Source organism: Syngnathus scovelli, chromosome 15 (assembly GCF_024217435.2).
Source record: "Syngnathus scovelli strain Florida chromosome 15, RoL_Ssco_1.2, whole genome shotgun sequence".
NCBI lineage: Eukaryota > Metazoa > Chordata > Actinopteri > Syngnathiformes > Syngnathidae > Syngnathus > Syngnathus scovelli.
This window is the reverse complement of record NC_090861.1, coordinates 2,142,977-2,164,352: the sequence shown is the minus strand read 5'-3', so window position 1 is coordinate 2,164,352 and position 21,376 is coordinate 2,142,977. Positions and strand designations below refer to the sequence as shown.

Below are 21,376 nucleotides of genomic sequence, written 5' to 3'. Positions count from 1 at the left end.
AAAATCAATATCTGACTTTACAGCCACCAGTAAGCATTGTTGCATCTTCGTTTCCATATAAATACCGGCTCGATCAAGCACAAATAGATGAATATAACCCTCGCCGGTCATCCTCGGCACTATGTTGGATTTCAATTAAATATCCTCTCTCTTCACCTTCAAGTGTTTTCATTGAATTACACAAAGCCCGGAAGAGCATAATCACAGCATGCAGAATCCCCTCGACAATTAATTTTGTCGGCAAAGCCAGTGATGTAGTGTGCATCCATCCCCTGTGGCCTGCTCCTTTTCCATGTCTGCAGCCTCAAGAAGCATCTCTCAAGGCTCAGCTGCACCTTCTAACATTTCTATTCCGATACATCCCGCAATTGGGAAATAAAAATAGCCAATTCTGTCAGGTGTCATTCAGCTCCCATCCCCTCGGGTGTCCTACCCACAGGTTCTGTTTGAGCATCCATCTGCACGAGCTAATTGAGCAGCGAATCCCCTCACTCATAGTCTTCCTACCAGCGGAGGTGTTTCTACCCCCCAACCCATCCATCCATCCATCCATCCATCCATCCATCCATCCATCCATCCATCCATCCATCCATCCATCCATCCATCCATCCATCCATCCATCCATCCATCCATCCATCCATCCATCCATCCATCCATCTCCTCGTAACGAAATCCCATTCCACACCCTCCACATGAGCTGGAGCTTGGTTGAAGTGCTGCAGGTCATGGCACCAATGTTAAAGATGTCAGTCAGACCAGTGCTGACTAAATGATGCTCCCAGGGATGTTCTGTCTCTCGGGTTAACCTAACCTGTGTCTCCACAGACAGCATTTTTTTTTTGTAACCCTGCATGAGATTATGCAAATGCACCCTCATGACTGGAACGTTTACTATTTTGGATGACCTGCTTCCATGAAATCCTAGACAGCTGCATATTCATCGCTTGAACTGATGACATGAATATACATAATGGTGGCCTGTGCGTGTTATGATATGGTAGAGTGCAGATTCAGCCCAAACTAATCTGTTAGGAAGATACAGAACTCCCTGTTTTCATTGATGCTTTGTTTGTTGCTGTGCATTTCTTCACGTCATGATTTCTATTGTTTTGGTTTCGGCTCAAAAGTAGGAGGAATGTCAATTTCACATTTCTTGAGTTCAAATATTATCTCTATATTAATTATGACTACAACCTGATGAACTTGATTTGATTTTTTAAATCCTGTTTTTCTTATTGGATATCTTTACTCCTATGCGACCTGTATTTGATTTTTTTCTTCTGGCAATTGGACCGGCTCAATTCCAATTTTCGAGTCACTTTCACAAGTGTTTCTAGATTTTTTTGCGATGTGACCTCAGGTTTCAAATCTCCAACCTATACGTCATCACAAACCCAACAGAGATTGCTGGGAGATTGACAATGGTCTGAATCTGCAAAGTTGTTTTGAGTCACAGTATTGACTTTAGATTTGACTTGAATTTAATCCCACTTGAAGCATAAAGTGGACATGACGTCATCTTCAGTCTCTTGAGATCCGAAGTATCTCTCTTCTGATAAAAAGACGAGTCCAGACATATTTACTTTACGTCACAGATCAGACTGATTTGGTATTTAAAATATAGTCAGAGTCTTTTTCTAGGTGTAAAGTTGCTAAAAAAAAAAAGCCCACATTTCAAACAGTCATGTTCAAGCCATCTGTAAATTTTTTAATTTTCGATTTCTACCTCTAGCTCCACTGGAAGCACCGGAATGTCTGTGGCCAAGACTACCGTGGACAAGTTGCTGAAGGGGTACGACATCCGTTTAAGGCCTGATTTTGGAGGTAAGTCTTCTGACTTGGGGTCTCCAGCTCTTTTCCATCAAGTGGATTTCCGGGACAAAGTTTCCGTGCGGTGTAATCCGTGAGTCACCCCTCTGAGAATCCGTCCGAGAAATTGCCTGTGGCGAAACAGTACTTTGAAATGATTGCGGCCATGTCATTATTATGCATCTGGTCACATATCCAAGATGGCTGCCTTAGAAACACGGAGAATGCATTAGATCAAGGAAGGAGTGAATTGTTAATCCAAATGTGATCACACAAGTCCGTTAACTAGCCCAACAAACTAGCCAAAATCTGTATTGCAAATTGCAACCGATTCCATTACGCCGCTTTAAAAAAAAAAAAAAATCAAACGGTGGTGCAAAGCAGACTTTTCATTAAAAGGACATGTTAATGAAGTGTGATGTTAATTAAACGAGTGTAAGGAATGCAATAGTCTGTGCTTCACCACTTAAATCAACCAGAAATGAACGTACAGTAAGTGGAAACATATCAGGATAAAGCTGCTTGCAAATTTTTTACGATCATGCATGTTCTGCCGCATTAATTTCATTTGAATGTCTCTCTGCTAAACAAGTTTATTGAATCCTTCTGTTCGCTTGGATCACACATCTCTGTGCCCATCTTTTTTTTTTAAACTGCTTCCAAACAAATTAATTAAACAAGTATTTACGGCGAAGGAAATCACAAATGTCACAATTGATACTCAACAAATGATGATTTTCTGCCATATATTAAATGTTGATGCTCACATGGACAATTTAAAGTCTTCAGTTAATCAAGGATCGTCAGTGAGGGTCTGCAAACGATCGCGGAATGGAACCAAACTGTTACTAGCTTCCGGAAAATGTCATGTGATATGCTTGCAGACATAACTGCGCTTGGCTTCCCAACATCACTGAGACATTAGTGGCTAGGAAGTACTGATGGGCATTTCGGTCATGGAAGTGATGAGATATGATCTCTCTCTAGAGGTACCTTGCTATTCTGTTGGCGGTACTGGCTGAATATTTGCAGCTTTTTAACCTCAGGCTTGGGAGAGGCGACTTCGAGCAGCTGCAACTATTCTTTCCATTTGGAACATTGTGAATAATTTCGTGGAAAAAAAAAAAAAAAATCAAAACAGTGTGTCCATTTAAAGTGGTTGGAAAATTTCCATGACTAATAAGAGAGAAAACATTTTTGGCGCCGATATTACATTCCAACCTTATGATGAGGTCATCTTTTATTTTTTATTAGGACTGTGTACACTCGTCAGATTCGTCCTTCTGATGGACATATTTCAGGTTGCCATTTTATGATCTCGCCATCCGTCATTTACAAACCATAAAAGAGATTCCACATGCTCTTCTGTAAAACACGATGCTATCGAACCAGATCCGTGCAAAATATATTAGCAGACAACAGTCTGCGTATTAAATTTGCAGGCGAGCTTTTTTTTTTTTTTTTTTGGCCGTTCAAACACAACTGCTGATCAGCAAGCCCCACTAAATCTTGTCGACACATGTCCAGAAGGCAATCTGAGCAAAGACTCAGGGAGGAGTTTGTCCTAGAAGAAGGAATGCATTTTTAAATTTGATTACGTGTGAAGGCGGCATGTTTAGGCTTGAAACAAACCGGACACGCTAAAATGAGCTGTGTTGGATGCTAATGAACTTTCCAGCTAACCGGTGTTGCAAAATTCCACGTTAAATAATATAAGCTTTCTCTGTAGCTCTTGTGGCTTAATGAGATAACCAAATATTGGACACCTAAGATTTGCAAAACAGAAGTGCTGATTTACCGAATGAGCACAATCCTCTGAAAAATATAACAGCCTCCACCACTTTGCCAACATGCTAGCATATTTTGCAACGATAGCGTCGGCTAATGCAGCATTGCAGTGGTGAAGCTGGAAAAGGTTTCAGTTCAACTTGTATTAATAAATAATCACTTCTGTAGTTTTAGACAGACGGCACAGAAGGGAGAAAAGTATGCTGCTGGGATTGCAACGTCAGGGTAATGAATTGCTCTGCTGAGAGTAAAAACTCAAGAACGAGATGACTGTTTGAGTCCCTGGGGGTTTTCTCCGGGTTGCAGGAGCAAGTAACCTGTCCTTGTAAAGGGACACTTTTTTTTTATCTTAGTTAAGTCTCATTGATAAGACTAGACATGATACGTAAGATCGGTCGATACGTAAACATTTGTGCCATTGTGGCGCATAGCAGCAAAAAAAAAAGTCCAGAATGTACAGTACAAATTCCGCTTCTAATCAATGAGCAGGTAAACGAGCTAGTCCCCCCCGAGAGTTTTACTTACTTAAGGGTTTCTACTTGACAAGTTTCTCTCCATCTTAAATCTCTTGCATCATCACTGAGTAAATAGTGTAGAAGAAAATCGACTTTACGTAAGATGGAAGAAATTCGCAAACAGACACGAATTAAACATTTAAAAACACCCAAATCACATTTGACCAAGCCTCGGCATATAATGTGACTTTTACACATGTCCATTAAGAGACTTAAATTTAGTGTACCGTATAGTGTATGTTGAAACGGGACATCTTTTCTATGCCTGGACTAGATATTCATCACAATGCACTTAAGCTTTAACGGCTGAAAGAGCATTAGCGTACATGTGACACTTTAATGATCTCGGACATTAAAAAGCATCAGTAGGTGCCAGGACCAGTGGAATGCAAGAGCCAGACTTTTTTTTTTAAATCCCCCTTCCGATCCGAGCTCCCGCCTGCAGCCATGACACCATCACCTGCCACCGTCCGTCTCTTCCACTCCCAAGCCGGGCTTTTTCCTGATTTCATTTCCCATTCTTGCCGGGACATTAGTGGCAACTTGCATTCTGGTAGCCGCAACGGCTAAATGATATATGGCGGCCGGTTCTTCTGAACCCGCCGGACACTTTTACAATAGTCAGGGCAACCTCCCGGGCTGCCACGTGTCAAAATGGAGGTAGTGGCTGTTTTGCATATGAGCTGATAGTGCAGAGCGTTGTAATTCAGTAGTGCCCAATCAGCAGAAAACAAGGAGCGTGTTGTCAGAATCCCAGAATGGATGTTGGGGCATGTACAAGTGATATCTATCCTGATGAAAAGAGAACGCCCGGTGATTTATTACAAAGGAAACACGGGAGAAAATGCTCAAGCTGCCCGCTTTTGCCTTCACTTAGATTTTCCATTTGAATTAAATGAGGTGTGCATGTCGACGGGTTGGGCGGAGGTGGCGAGGAGATAGCGTGGAGGAGAAGGGAAATACTTCATCCTCTCATTCAGTGTTGTTTTCAGCAACTTTGAAATGGAGCTGGAATTTTTATTTTTGAGGGAATCTGCATAGTGGGCATTCAATTTTGCAATTCACTTTGCATTGACGTGGTGTGTGTTTGTTGTGCGTTCACACACAAGTGAAGGATTTAAAAGGCAGAAATTTGAATCCCACTTTTTTTGTGTGTTTTTGAAGGAAAAGATATTTGATGTTGATTTTCTAACATTGATGTTGCTTGTTTTAGATATTCTTGGTCATTTTTTTTTTACTTTTTGTCACTTTGACTCTGCTTTACAAAGCATTGTGTTTGTCATGTTGTTTCTTTTGTTTTTTTTCTGATCTAAAAGTTTTTTAATCTCAACCTGCCTGACTTGGCTGTCCGTTTTTTTTTTGCTTTTAATGGCTGAAACGGGAAAAACATAACACGATGAGATTGACATCGCTAAAAACAACTTGATGATAATCAGTGCTCTGGATCATAATTGTGCGATCATTAACATTTGAATAAAATGTCGGCGATGATTTCTACGCTAACCGTAAACATAGCGGCGGATTCACACCTGCCGCCTTTACTACATCGCTCATGTCGCTTTGGCAGGTTCTTATAAATGGGATTTACTGCAGGTTACATGCAAGGTTACTCAAGAGATTAGTTTAGCAAGATGGCGTCAGCTAAAAGAACCCACGATGGCTGTCCTTCCCCCGCTTTTTTTTTCCCCCTCTCAAGATTATAAAAGGGACATGCATTGATTAACATTCATTGCGCCCGCTCCACGAATAAATGTGAATAAATTGTCGTAGCATAAAACACTGTAAAATAAATGACACTTCAACCAATGAGTTTATAAATAAATATCCAAATTATGACGGCAAATAAAAAAAATCTTTTTTTTATCATACGTGACCATAAATTTTTTTAAGCAGTGTTTTGCGTGGTATATATATTTCAAGTACACGTTACAAACAGCGAGTATTTAATAATGCAGTTTTCAAACATAAATGAGTCATTGCTTAAATACTAACATACTAACTAAATCAACTTTTTTAATAACCCGTTAAGCCAGTTGAGGTTGCTTTATTAAAGCTTCTAGCGGGGACGGTGATTTATGATACGTTGCAGCGTTTCATAATTCAATGACAAAATGAGTGTATGCAAAAAAAAAAAAAAAAAGAATGTTCATATTATGTGGCTTTTTCCTCCAAACTCTTAAGTAGGTTTCATTCATCAACGCTGAGCTTTGTGACAGGAAAAGACGATAAGATGAGGCCACCTTTACTTATCCTCTGTCTTGACTGGTGGTGATGTAGTGCCTCTGCTCTCTTGCTTTACCTCATCATTTTCTTTTTGCCTTCTGGATTTTTCTGTTGGCTGTGTCAGAGCTGCTTTCATGGTTTGCTTTTTATTCACCATATAGTGGCTGCAGCAGTATGCAGCAGCAGCAGCATCTTCATTACTGCGTAGCACAGCACTGCAACTGCAGTACCGGAAAAGTTTGGACTCCATCTGGACTGAACAGTATTGATTATTCCGAGTCATGTAATACGCTGTCTTGAATTAGGCCTCGCTTGAAAAACAAGATCCGCTGTAAATATTTATAAGTAGCGGTGAAAACATTGTGACCGCTTGTGACAGTGATGCAATGCTGTGATTTTTTTTTTTTTTTTTAATACTGCCGAAGCTGAGCCAACATCAGGTTATATGTATTAATCAAGTTAAAAGCAGCAAAGGTCTCGTTTGAATATTTTATCACCACATCGTGATGTTAAACAGGGTCTTTTAGTCACTTTATACTGGCAGGCTCCATATGCATAAAAAATGGAATGTTCACTTTTAAGAGTCGACTCGTGTTAATACAGAGAGAGAAAATACCGATTTTCTTTTGGGATGAACTTTTTATCCGTTGGCTGACGACTTCAACGTTGAATCCAAATGACAAAATGTTCTTGAGGGGTGAGCTGGCAGCTGAGTTAGTCGAAAAGTAGAAAATGGACGGATGGATCATTTCATAATAAATGATTTGTTTGTGTAAGGATGGATACACAATAGCCCAAATTGTGGGAGTTGATTTCAAGCTTGCGGTCTTTGCTGAATCACAGCCGTTTTTGTCTCGCTTCACTCTGCTGAGGCAGAAATAATTGATGTGAAACACTGTATTAAATGTGGGGGAAAGAATTTGGCGCAACATCTTGTTTTAGTCCTTCCATTCTGGAGGAAAAGGCTTTCATGAGTGCGCTCGCTCGCTCTCTCGCTCGCTCGCTCGCCCGCCATTGAAAACAAAAGCAAATACACACTCGACTGGATAAATCATGCTGATCTTGCAACACTGTAGGGAAAATGCTGCGCCGTTGCTATGGAGCTCTCTGTTGCTAGGCAATAGGTTTATTTTCCGAGTTTTTTTTCTTTTTTACAAGAGGCAGGCAGAGTGTTTTCTTTGCTGTCCAGCAAATGTGTTTTCAGTCGACTTTTGGAGAGGCAAAATATGTCGAATGACGCCGTACTTTATTCGAAATTGAAATAAATCCTACTTGTGAGCATGTATTTGCATAAAATGTGAGCGTCGTGACCTCGAGGATGAGCATTGATGATCGTATTTACCTTTTTGTTCTTTGGACTCTATTTGCATTTGATTGGATGACTTTATTTTCCATCAAATAATTCAACAATAGGAAAATTTGCAGTATTCTAACATACTCTGATAATAAAGCATTTTTTTTTTATGATGAACATGATTTGCAGCGCCGTTTTTCTCAGACACTTGCAATCCTCATTACAACTCCAATTGGCACAACTAATAAAAAAATTTTCAACACAATACTCTTAGATAGTCCAAAATGTCTAATCAAAAACCGAATAAATGAAAACAGCGGGGTGCTTTCACTCTCCATACTCTTGGCTCGCCAGCTATCCTTTTTTTTTTCTCTCCTCAAACGCTTTCTTTTTCATGACGTTAGAAGTGTGATGAAGGATTCACTCCAACCTGTGCTCTTCTCTCATTCAAACACTCCCTTGGCAGACTAGCACTCAACTACCTTGACAACTGATAAATCCTGTAATTATCCAAATGGTAGACTTATTGTGTTACGCCAAGCTTGAGTAAACATTGTTAACCCGAACAAACAGCACCAAGGTCCAATGCAATTCTTAGATCTCACCAACTAATAATAATAATGCTTTGTATTCAGTAATGGACATCTAAAGTTATGCTGGATTCTACTTTGCTGTCTTTTATGAAGTTTAATGAACAATCACAAATATTCTTTCTATTTATTGTATTTTATTTGTGATATTTATGAATGATTAATTGTGTGGCAGTCCTCGCCCGCCGTTTAGCTGGGTGCAGGCCAAATGAGCAACACTCACTATTTGACAGACTAACGGGAACCACATTAGCAACTATCGACAATCGGTGACAGCACTTATCACAATTGGGCTGACGTTGCAATGGGTGGGCACTTTTTATGTCTGTCGCATACACTCCGGGTTTATTTAGAATTGTGCAAGTCGCCGACAGAGCATTTTGGAATTGTCTAAAGGCAAGTGTGGAATCAGAGGACATGGTCAATGAGAGGAATTCAGCTTTTAATTGATCACTTGTTGTTCAGGGCTGTTATAGTGATTACAATGTCAAGGTAATGAAGCTAGCATCATTGCGCCACAATCAAAGTGATTGATTATAAATAATTGTACAATTGAGCCTGTTTGATCAAGCCTGCAAAAAACATTGTAATACTAAAGTAGTATCTTCACTGTGGCTCAAAATAAGACATGCAAGCCACAAGTGAAGCTAAAGCAGATTTTTTATTTTTTTTTTTGGAAACACTGTTCTAACAAAGCGAGAGCGGCATCCAAATATGCAGAGAGCGAGACGTTGCTTTCTCACTTCCTCTTCATGTAGCAAATAAATGTACTTTGACATCTCTCGGGAAAGCTGTTACTGGTTGCCTTCTCAAAGCGCAATGGAAAATGGCTCAACCCCCCCCACCCATTTTGTTTCTGTTTTGCAAAGAGGGTCAGGGAATATGACAAAAGCTTTGGGGCATTTGGGAATGGGAAGACAAGGGCCACTGGATATGAGATGACATGTCTTGCATGATGATCACAGCTAGGGTTTTTCCATTGTCGCTAATTAAAACTAAAATAATTGGTCCTATTGATATATTTTCGGACCAAGTTATTTATATTCTGTGACTTCAATTGAAGCCTGTTTTATAAACTGGAATTGGAGAAGAGGGCAAACAGTCATGGCACTGAATGGAATATCAAAAATATTTTCTATCCATGAACAATTTTATTATTGTATATATAAATTATGATATTATATATGGATGACAATGATAAGCATCTTTTATTTTAAGTCAGCTACCGTTGATTGTTAGCAAGTTTGCGACATGCTCAGTGCAAATGGATTCCCCTTGTAAACCAAGTTGTCTGAATATTTAAGAGGTCTCAAGTACATGTAAGCAACTTGCTGTTTACAAGATGTACTGCAATCAAGTAAATGAGGCATAGTTTGTTCTTGCCGCTACTTTACATGAATTTCTAGGATAAGCATTTGCATGGATGAATGCGTTTTTACGTTGCATCATGAACAAACAGTAGCTTTGTTTGTTTTACGATACAATTTTTGCAGCACAAGTTCATACAGATTTAATTTAATTTAATTTAATTTAATTTAATTTAATTTAATTTAATTTAATTTAATTTAATTTAATTTAATATTTTGCTCGCCTTTCTTTCTTCAGGTGCTCCAGTCATAGTCGGGATGAGCATCAACATAGCAAGCATCGATTCCATCTCAGAAGTAAACATGGTGAGTCTCACAATGTGCGATCACAACATACACGATGTCATCTTCAGTTTTAATGAAACATTCAAAATGTATTAAAGTTGCGTTATATCGGGTTATACGTTTTATTCAATTATGAATGATGATATGAATTTTGAAACACTCTAATGCACATGGCGTATTATTTGGAATTTGTTATTGAAACATATTGCTTTAATTTCTTACACCACATACTGTATTGAGCCAAAGGAAAATTCTGGAATGATTTCCAAATGTATTAAAAGTACGACTTTTTTCCCCACTTTCCAGGACTATACCATCACAATGTATTTCCAGCAAAGTTGGCGAGATAAACGTTTGGCCTATGGTGAATTGAACCTCAACCTGACTTTGGATAACCGTGTGGCGGATCAGCTTTGGCTCCCAGACACTTACTTCCTGAACGACAAGAAGTCCTTTCTTCACGGAGTGACGGTTAAAAACCGTATGATCCGACTTCACCCTGACGGGACCGTCTTGTACGGGCTGAGGTAAAATAAAGCACTGCGATCAATCACTAGATGCGAGTACAGTTCCGAGAACTGGATCAAAATTGATCACTAATTTTTGCTTGATGCTGTGAATATTTGTGGTAGTAGTTAGAAGATCTAAGATCCCTGGCTTTGGGAATGCAAAAACGATTTGCGGTTTCTTCAAAATCAGAATTAATTCAGGTGCTTTTCTTCACAAGTCTCTAAAATAAAATGCTGTAGAGGAGTGGATGAAGCTGGAAATATGTTTTGTTCTATGAATAAAGTGACAAGGTTCAGATCACACAAAGGGATGAATAATTAATGTGACGACCAGTGTTCAGACTTTTTGAATTACTGAATTTATTCTGACAAAGAAAGAGATGGAATAGGAAAAAAAGTTTTCTTTTTAAATCTCCTTTTATGACTTTTTACAAGGCTATCTATAAAGGTAGCAGAAAAATAGAAATGGCGTCCGTCTAAGTGCTGTAGAGAACCTAAAGTTGAACGTTGAGGTGAATATTCAAGGTTTTTTTCCAATTTTGGACATTTTCTGACAGAAGTTTTGCGGGATTACAATCCTTGACTCCAATTGCTTTGCCCTTTATTTTTATTTGTAAGATGCCAAAGACTGAGTTAAAAATAGTAGCATTTCAAATATTGTCTGTTTATTTCAAGGGACTGGATCTGATTTGCACTGTGTTAGCTAATATGGTTTATTCCACGCTATCTGTGAATATGCTCATCCATCCAGGTCATTGTATTATTCTTAGGGCGTTGAATCGATCGTAACTGTACTGTTCTGGTTGTCTTCTCTATCCACAATATGTAAGCCTTAAGGTAAACGTAGATGAATTATTCTTCAAATGACAAATAATTGTGCCCAAAGAGGTCATCGATTTCACAGCTAAAGGCTAACTTGTTCATTACAACAAAACCGAGACATGCTACTTGCGTATCACAATTTGAGTCGATAAATCACTCAAGTACTATTCCGTATATGACTTGCTAATGCTAATGCTAATGCAATTCTTGTTTTTACTCTTGGCCTAAAATCAAATGGAAGAAAATGCCGCCAAAAACATGGCTTCCTAATCTGAATTAACATTCCCAGCTGCACCACTCGGGGTACGCAAGGTTCCATTGGAGCCATAAAAGTACTATCATGAGCTGAGAAGATTGGATGTGAGCCAGAAGAAAATGGGATTACACCTGCACTTGCACATCCGCTGATTGTGTGCTGCAAGGAACGGGAATCTTATTGATACGGATTCTGGCATTAGCTCTTCCTCCGAACATCTGCAGAGGTGCTTGTTTGTTATTAATAACGCTTACAAACACATTGACCTTGGCTCTGTCCTCAGGACCATTTTCAGATTTTGAATCAATGCAAACTATAGTCTTGCCCATGATGGCAGACAGAATTATTTTTCCCACTGAATTGCTTTCCGCTATTTTCTCTCCATGCACAAGCAGACTGTGTAGGTGTCAGAAGTATTGCTCATGCATCTGACACACTCTTCCTTGTCTGGAGTCCACCTCCAAACAAGAGACGGGTTACAATAAATGCATGCTTGATGAACACGAGTACACTTTTGTCTTTACTATTGAAGTTTTGACTCCAAATGTTCATTGCACGTCATCCTTGAATTCATGTCCGATTATAGTGGGACTGAACGTTGTTGACCCATATATACTCACTTCTCCAAATCCCAGACCTTCTCTGAGAGGCACCTACTCAACGTCGGCTCTCCCCCTGACTTGTTAGCGGTCACATCTAAGCCCAGTTTTACTCATTGTGGGCTTTTTGTGCAAAGTGCCAAGGGGGTGAAAAATTCTTCTCTGTCCATTAGTCCAAGTTGCTACCGGGAGCTCGTGTTGACAGGAAGTCTTTTTGATTACCTCTGAAAGGCAACAATTGACTTAGTCATGATCTTATTTTAGGTTTCATACTGCATACAGTATTTCCCCTGAATGGAAGAATGTTATTAATGACCATGTTGCTTATTTGCAACTTTTTACATGGGAAGTCTAATTGCCAAGCGACCTCTCCGATGAATGTAATTAGGTGTGATGTTATTTCCTCTTCAGCAGTGTGTCGCCCCGCTGTATGCAGTCAGCGGAGGAGTGCTGTGAAGGCAGCGGGGAGGTGTAGCACAGCAGAGTGCTAACAAATGCAGTCTGAGCAGCAGAATGCTTGTGCAGCACAATGCAGCTCAGTGTCATTGTGAATAATAGATATCGCACCCCGGCCGGTCCGGTCACACATATTTTGTTTACTAGGCTTCTTCTCCTGCTTCCCGATATGATCAGCTTGCGTGTTCGGGTCTCGATTTTGCCTCTTTCGAAACTGCGTGGCTCTCAAATGAGAAAGATGCAATAAGTTACATTAAAAAAATATTTTACATGTGTCATAATGATTATCCATCACAAGAAACTGGTATTTGAACAGGGGGTGTGTAGACTTTTTATACTTTGCTGTGAATGCTGACCTCTTCAGCATTTACCTGAATAAGTTCCATTAAAAAAAAATGTTTTACATGTGTCATAATGATTATCCATCACAAAAAAATGGCATTTGAACAAGGGGTGTGTAGACTTTTTATACTTGCAACATTTCCTCTTCCATGACTTTTTGGAGAAACCTTTTCAAAGTGTGTTTTTTTTTTCTGCCACAGAATAACCACCACTGCTGCTTGCATGATGGACCTGAGGAGATACCCTCTTGATGAACAGAACTGCACCTTGGAAATTGAAAGCTGTAAGTAAATGCCAGAGCATCCGTCGCTAGCACCTTCCAAAACATACCCGAGAAATTATTACGGCATGCTGTCGCTAATCGACTAAGCCAATGTGCAATGTATTTGTCACATGTTTGCACTCTGGCAGGTAAAAAAAAGCCAAGTAAGCAAATACAACCCACTTAACTGTCAAAATAAATATATCAATGCGAGGCCACCACAGTTTGCCCACTCGTGCTTACACTCACCACACATACCAATATGTCTTTTATTTTTAATAAACGTGGCAAAAAAGTACATATTGTACAAGCGGTAAGTGCTGATTAATATTGATTTTGTGCCGTCTTGAACTTGATCTAGGCGCAATCCAGACTCATGAAGAAAAGTGCTGAGTACATTTTAGTACAAATAGCTTCCATTTTTATTTTGTTTGAATAGAAATAAGAGAATATCGGCAAGATTTTGATCGGAGATTGTCGTTGCTTTCTATTTAGCATTTGTGGATCAATGGTGAATCGTTTCATTCTGATGTCACGCCTATCTACAATTTTAAAAAAAATATATATATATATATATATATATTTGACCAATTTCACAACACCCTACCAGTTCATAATCAAAATTATATTCATATATTTTGTTTGATTCTAGATGAATCACCTTCCATAGGAAAATATGGGTGCTGCTGCTGTAATGAAAGTTGTATTGTGTGATCATTTTTATCGATGAATTGATCAATCACTGGACTTGCGCAATATGCTGCATTATATTTGTGCTTGTAGTTGTTGATTGTTTACCCTCGGGATCTATGACAGTAATTAAACCATTGCAGTCATATTTTTTATTTATGTTTATTGGGTGTGAACAGTGCACTCTTATCAGTTGGATTGATTCGGCACCCTGCACATTCAGAGACGGATTCAGTTCTAATGACTCCCCCGGTCCCTCTCGGTGAATTTAATGTGACGACTTTGGACATGTCGCTAGTGGAAGGCAAAATGTCGTAAAAGTGAGAGAGCGTGCTGCGGTGACTGCACACTGTCCCATTGACATAAATCTACAACTGTGATCACATTTGATTGTGCTGCCAGCTGAGAATGTGCAGGACAGCCAACTGACACATGCTGATGAATATTCATGCTAGGTGGGAGGCAGGAGGGGATGTCGCTCAAGATGAGCATGGGATGTAGCCAGGCTTTATAAAAAAAAAAAAAAATTAAAAACAGGTTGGTCTGCATGAGCGCAAAATATCCAACCTCAAACTTTTATTATAATTATTGTTATTATTATTAGCATTAGCATTATTATCATTTTCATTATCATTATTATTATTATAATTATTATTATTATTATTATCATCATCATCATTATTATTATTATTATCATCATTATTATTATTATTATCATCATTATGTTATTATTATTATTATTATTATTATTATTATTATTATTATTATAGTGACTTGAACTGCTTCTACAAATGATGTATGATCCGACTAGTCGATTAATTGTGACTACAATCGGCGATTAGTCGACTAGAAAATTAGTCAGCTTTATTTATACCCTCCCGATCAAAGCTACCTGGCAAAGTTAACATCATCAATCGTGAAAAGACCACTAGCCAAGCCATCGCGAAGCTCGCTTGCGTATCATCCAATCGACAAAAAAAAAGCTTTGTAAGCATCAATGAGGACATAAGCGATGGAGACTAGCAACAAAGTGCGGTGGAGTGTGCGGTTAACGTGTGGGTGGTAGCCAGAATGGGAATGTCTGTTCTCCTTCCAGCGTGAGTAACTGCATCAGACACTATGTTTGCTAAGAGTTGGTGTGGGGAATAACAAATGTCTCCACACTCATTCTGGGATGTAATATCGTTGCTCACTGGAATGCTTTTCAAAAGTCAACCTATCTGCTCCCATCTGAATGACTTTATAGCTGAGCGCATCGTTCGTCAAGAGGAACCTCCACTAGTTGTCTGCACGCTGCACCTTTGCCTTGATACATTGTGCCATTTCATGGTTATTTCTTGACCGTATGTTTTTTTTTTTTTTCTTCCCCGGGCCTCGTGACAGACGGATACACCACAGATGATATTGTGTTCTTCTGGGAAGGAGGGGACAGCGCCGTGACGGGTGTGGACAAGTTAGAGTTACCTCAGTTCTCCATTGTGGGCATTCGATTGGTTTCCAAGGAAGTAAGGTTTACTACAGGTAAGCCCCAAGTTTATCTCTAAGAATATTTTTTAGCATAGTGTCATTTTTTGAGTTTGCAAACTATAAATAAGTTTATATAGCTGAGAGCTTTTGCCTGGTTACTTATATTGCTTTTTACATCAGCGCTTTCTTGTTTAAATCTAACTAATGAAAAAAAAAAATGTGGTGCAACTATTTGACATTTCTAAGCAAAAAAAAAAAAAAAAATCCACTAAAATAACACCTTCGAACTCTGTTTTGTCCTTTAGTGTGCAGCCGTGCATTGCAATCAGCTTTTTTTAAAATGGCCTTTCAGTAATGTTTAGAGGACAGAGGGAGGGAGAAGGAAACAGCGAGCAGCTTTCTGTGACAAGTCTCAAAGGAACGCTGGAGCGGCCTGCTGAGATAGGGGCTTGCAGAAAAATCTGCCGTGTTTGCGACTTTCTGCCATGTTTAATTGGAATCGAACTTGTCCCTGGAAAGGAATCCATCGCTTTGGGGAAATTAAGTGCTCCATCTGAACAAACGGAGAAATGACTACCCTGCACGTTGTCAAGTGCAGACTTTGGACCTCTCACCACTCCCCCCCCCCCCCCTTTCTTATTTTTTCTGCTTTTCACTCTTCCCTGATCTTATCCAAGCTGTCACTTTATTGTTTCTGCTTACAGGTTCTTATCCGAGGCTTTCGCTGAGTTTCAGGATTAAGAGGAACATTGGATATTTCATCTTGCAGACATACATGCCTTCCATTTTGATCACCATTCTGTCCTGGGTCTCTTTCTGGATCAATTATGATGCCTCTGCAGCTCGGGTGGCCCTGGGTACGTTTTAGCCATCTGAAAATCGACAATGTGATAGAACGTAAGATGGTTAGTGTATTTTTCTGCGTTCAGGTGTGACAACGGTGCTCACCATGACGACAATTAACACCCACCTTCGGGAGACTCTCCCAAAGATCCCCTACGTGAAAGCCATCGACGTCTACCTCATGGGCTGTTTTGTGTTTGTGTTCCTGGCCCTGCTGGAATATGCCTTTGTAAATTATGTGTTCTTTGGCCGGGGCCCGGCGCAACAGAAGAAAATCAATGAGAGGCTGAATAAAGTCAACAATGAGCGCACACGATACGAAGAGAAGCGCCTAAGGGAACAGGTTTGCATCTTCATCCGCTGCCTCCGTTATGTTCCACTTCATTATGCCAGTCAGACTTTAAGTAGATGTAAAAAGAAAAAAAAAAAAGTGGAATATTTTGGAATATATTTTTATTTACATTCCTTGCCAACACAGTCATCATCCATTGCTTTTCCCTCAAGCACTGATTGCTTTTTATCGAGCATAGCCTCCTTTTCATTGAGACTGGTATAAACATTCTCATTTCTTATTTAGGTGCTTGTCACTGTTGGCTTCATTCATTCTCACCCCCCCCCCCCCACCCCCCTCGCTACCTTGAAGTTAGCATACTTGACAAAATACAACTTAATGATGATTATTTTAAGGTGGGATGGTCAGATTGAATGACGCCTCCTATTTTTGTGCGCGAGATACTAATTGTGTGTTTAATGCATTATTGTAATCAAATGACAAATGTGCTTATTTGCCAGTATTTTCGTCTTTTTAATGTTCTCTTCATTTTTTCTTTTCACATTGCAAGGACTCCATTTCCGTGCCGTTTCAAAGCAACACCTTCAGGTCATTTACACAGCGAAGAAATCTGTATCTCGAGGAACAAAGAAAAGTTGGGGTACATGTATTTAGAAATCATATCAGCTGTAGGCCATTTTTCACCGCATATGCTTCAAGTTCTTTGACTGCCAAACTGTTTCCAAAATAGTTGCTGGCCACAAATTGTAAATTTGATATAAGCAAAACAGACAAAAATGGTTGGCTTGAATTTGTTTTTCCAAATTGCTCTTATATTATTATTATTTTTTTTTAGCTAACAAATGATCTCACCTCCACCCCATAATATGCCGACTGTTTTGGAACCAGGCTTTGCACTTCACTCGTGTATATTTTAAAGCAATAGCAATTCTTTTTGGGCATGCTAAGAATAACATTCCATATCACCGCTGCTTGATTTTAAATATCTGGGGATTTAATAACTGCGGGATTTTATTTTGCATCCTCTTTGGCAACACTGACTCCTCTGTGTGTGCGTTAGGTGGATGCGTACGGCAACATTCTCCTCACCACTCTGGAAATGAACAACGAGGTGATGCCTTCTGACGTGGGGAGCAGCGTTAGTGACTCTCGGAATTCAGTCATGTCCTTTGACAGCTCCGGGGTCCAATTCAGGAAGCCCATGGCGCCCCGAGATGGCTTCAGCCACCACTCGCTGGATCGGAGCGCTATGCGGAGCCGGGCCAACTGCCGACTACGGCGGCGTTCGTCCAAGCTCAAGTTGAAAATCCCAAACCTGTCAGATGTAAGCACCATTGACAAGTGGTCCCGGGTCATATTCCCTATCACCTTTGGATTTTTCAACCTAATCTATTGGTTGTACTATGTGAATTGATGTGCATCCCACTAGGAATCATGGGCCATATTTTGAGAGCACATTAAATTGGCTTTGATACAGATCCAAAATATGTATACACATACAGTTTGAACATATGTATATGCATATTTCTATACAGTATATTATATTTATATATACACACACACCTGAAACCTGAAGGACTTTTCTGCTGTACAAAGTATTAATAGGATGACTTGAATGTTTCCAAAAAAAAAAAAGAAAAAAATGTGAGAAGAATTTCAAGGCTTTGAGTTCCTTTTTCCTCCTGAAACAAACAAATATGAGATCCCCGTGGGGATTTTTGGAACTACAGACTGCATGATATTTTTGCTACTAAAAATGGGAAAAATAAGAAGTGAAAAAAAAAAAAAAAGAGAAGCGAAAGCTCTTGAAGGAGTGAAGATGCCCCCATTGACTTTTTATTGATTCTTGTTGTAATCAGAAATCCTCTACTGCAGCTCATGAAATCAGCGGTGGCTTGTCTGGTCAGGCATCAGCTGAGCAAGGTCCTTGAACACCTCCCCCGTCCGTCCCCGCCCCCCCCATGTAGCCCACGAATACAAAGTGCACGAAAATCTCCGGTTCCACCATGTACAGCAACCTTGTTTGGAATGTGTTGTTCTTTCATTTATTTTTTTATATATATAATTCATTTGAAATGGTAGTGTTCTCTTGATCAGACATCAGTCACGTGATGTTTGACCACCACATTTGTGCACCAGAGTCAAGTTCAAAATCTATTTTCAGGTGATGGGAGGGCGGCGGGGGGTCTACTTTTATTTATGGTTTGAAACAAGTGCTGATTATTGTAGATATAATTTTGTCTTGAAAAATACTGTGATTTCAAAGTGTTGGAAAATGTTCTGAAGCTAGGGCATTACGAGATAACGTTTCGCATTACTCATTTTGATTGTTTAGGGGGTAAAAAAAATCAAAAAACATTAAGTATTCTCATGAAAGTATATTTGTACTGTTTATTTCCTCTTGTTGACTGATTTACATGCTCTTTAGATGCAGCGTTCATGGGCGTCATTTCTGCTGTGTGGAAAAGGAAATTGGGAGGAGTGATGTGTCGCTTTTTGTGATTTGTTGGAACCAATCCACGGTTAAAAAAAAAAAAAAAATGTATATTCAACAGAGTCAACATATCAGGTCACAGTTTTGTTATGTAGTTTTTATGGTTTCTTTGTATATTGAGCTTCTCTTCAGTATTGGACTAAGGAAACACAGATGGGATGAAATCAACATTTCAAATCAAACATACACACCCATAAGTAGAATACTGAGTTGGAGGTTTGCATCAAATTGAAATCTTTATTGTTTTGTTCTACTCTGTCATGCAAAATGTAGCCTCTGAGTTGGATTCAGACTGGAAAATTCATTCTTGTCTAGTTCGTTCTGTCCCCCTCCGTAAGAAGGACACTTGATTTAAAGGGTGAAACATCAAGAAGGCTGTGTAGCAGACATTTTTTTCATCTTGACGGAAGATAATCGTATTCAATCGCATTTGTAGGAGCATCTTATGCAGTAGAAATATGTTTAATTGTCTACCCCCATCCCAAAAAATATACTTGGACCTCTCAGGTGCCAGGCCAGATAATTGCCTTTTGGGTACATAATGATTTTTCCAGGATTATTATTTTTTCCTGTCCATAGGGTACATAACAAATGTTTAACAGCATTTTGTAAAGATTTTTTTAGGTTTGTTAAAAAAAAAAAAGGATTATGCAGACCCCCTGAGATATTCTTGGCCACCCCTGGGCCCCCCCTTAGCAAAAAATCTAGCTCCGCCCATGTCACGTCCCCTTTCTTCTATTCAAGAAAATTATCACAGCAAATATAAATGGAAATGATTTCAAATGCAACTGGATGGTCTAACTCTCCTATTTAATTCCAGAATTGTATGCATACCTTACATAACTTTTAGTTCGAGATTAAATCTCCCACAAAATAACTCCCACTCTGACATGAATCAATTCTGCATATTTTTAATTTTTTTACATATTTCAGATGTAAGTTAATGATTACAGATGTACAAATGTTGCAGATATGCATAATCACTCTTATTCTGTTTATTATTTCCACTGTCTTTGATCAGTATTGAATAAGTTGGATTTTGAAGGTACATTTCACATATCTTACAATTCTTTCTTTCATTTCTCTGAAAAAAACAACGTGATGGATGTTTGCTGAAAAAAAATGTGTTTCTCCTTTACATTAACAAAAGCAGCCCTTGCATGCATCACATTATATTTACCTGACGCAGCTTTCTGGGTATGGAATTCGCACATTCATCCCAACAGCTGTGAGGACCTTATATTTTAAGATTTACTCTTCGTAGCCTACAAATGTTTCTACAAGATAACGCTTATGTTCATTTAACACATGTTCAAGATGTGGAAGGGGAGGGAAAGTGTTGATCTGAGTTCAATGTGAATTTTTATTGCCTCTAGTGTGTATATGTGTAATTACATGTGAATTGTACTGTAAATATGATATCTTTCACTTAATACTTCTTAATGCATGAACAAAAACACTGGCAGTTCGTAAATACCAACTGGCCTCACTGCTAATGGCATGGACAGCTTCTCTGGCATTGGCATACTTCGGCAAAGAAAATCAAGAAAAAAAAAAAAGATGTGTGTTGACAAAATAATGGAGTATTCAACAAGTCCTCTCACAGTGATGAGTTTGTGGAGACTGTTCACAAAACCCAGCCCGAGTGCAAAGCTAAAGTTAGCTAAAAGCTTTTGCTCTTTGTCAGCAAATAGGATGGCGTCGACTTGAATGACATTTTTTCGTTGCCCAAGTCAACGCATCCGAACCAACTTGCAGTGTTTACCTCAACCATCGAACCAATCACTGATTCATCTCTCCTTCTTTAAACACATATATATCGATATATATGGGGGAAAAGGGCATTATGGCCAATCTGGCTCATAAAGGCTTTGAGGAGCAGGATATGCCTTAAGAAGGCGAGTTGGATGTTTTTTTCCTGTTCCTCGAGAAAAAAAAAAAAAAAAAAAAAAAAGCTTCATATGTGCCCTTAAGCAAGGTACGTAGCCAAGTCGTCGTGCAGCTGCTCCCTTGCCAACAATAGATCTTAACATGTGCAGAAGTAAATATGTTCAGCTACAGTATGTCCAGGCTAGTAAGGGGTATTTCATTCCTGTAAATGTGACAGACTAGACAAAAGAGACCAAAAAATAAATAAATAAAGTCACAGTATCAAATTCTGATGATTTTGAAATCAAGTTATATCATCCTGCACAGGAACTGCACTTGTTAAAAAACACGCAGCAACAAAATAGACAGTGTTGTTCTTTCTCAGGAACATGCAGTTGATATTAATCATGATATTCCACTAAAATTACCGTAATGAAGGTAAATGCGGGCGTCGTAATATTCCAACCTTATTCTCGTAAATGTATGACTTTCTTTATGTCGTATTTCTTGAGACTCTGAGGATTTGGCCTGAACAAATTTCAATTTAAAAAGTAAATAAAGCCTTTTAGAGTGACTTTCATCTTTTGAACACATTACCAAAAGG

General features: G+C 39.1%; 1 protein-coding gene across 3 annotated transcripts in view; it reads left to right on the top strand.

The window, feature by feature from the left end:
• Positions 1–21,374, top strand: part of LOC125982188 (gamma-aminobutyric acid receptor subunit beta-4) — a 78,559-nt gene extending 57,185 nt beyond the window's left edge. For 2 of the 3 annotated variants that reach the window (XM_049742510.2, XM_049742509.2), the window contains 9 exons: positions 1,733–1,824; positions 9,825–9,892; positions 10,178–10,398; positions 13,056–13,138; positions 15,191–15,328; positions 15,979–16,131; positions 16,204–16,460; positions 16,960–17,049; positions 17,470–21,374. In XM_049742510.2, coding sequence (XP_049598467.1) covers positions 1,733–1,824; positions 9,825–9,892; positions 10,178–10,398; positions 13,056–13,138; positions 15,191–15,328; positions 15,979–16,131; positions 16,204–16,460; positions 16,960–17,049; positions 17,470–17,823 — 1,456 coding nt within the window. In that variant the 3' untranslated portion in view covers positions 17,824–21,374. The remainder of the gene's footprint in view (positions 1–1,732; positions 1,825–9,824; positions 9,893–10,177; positions 10,399–13,055; positions 13,139–15,190; positions 15,329–15,978; positions 16,132–16,203; positions 16,461–16,959; positions 17,050–17,469) is intronic. The other variant, XM_049742512.2, reaches the window with a different exon arrangement.
• Positions 21,375–21,376: the final 2 nt, after the last annotated feature.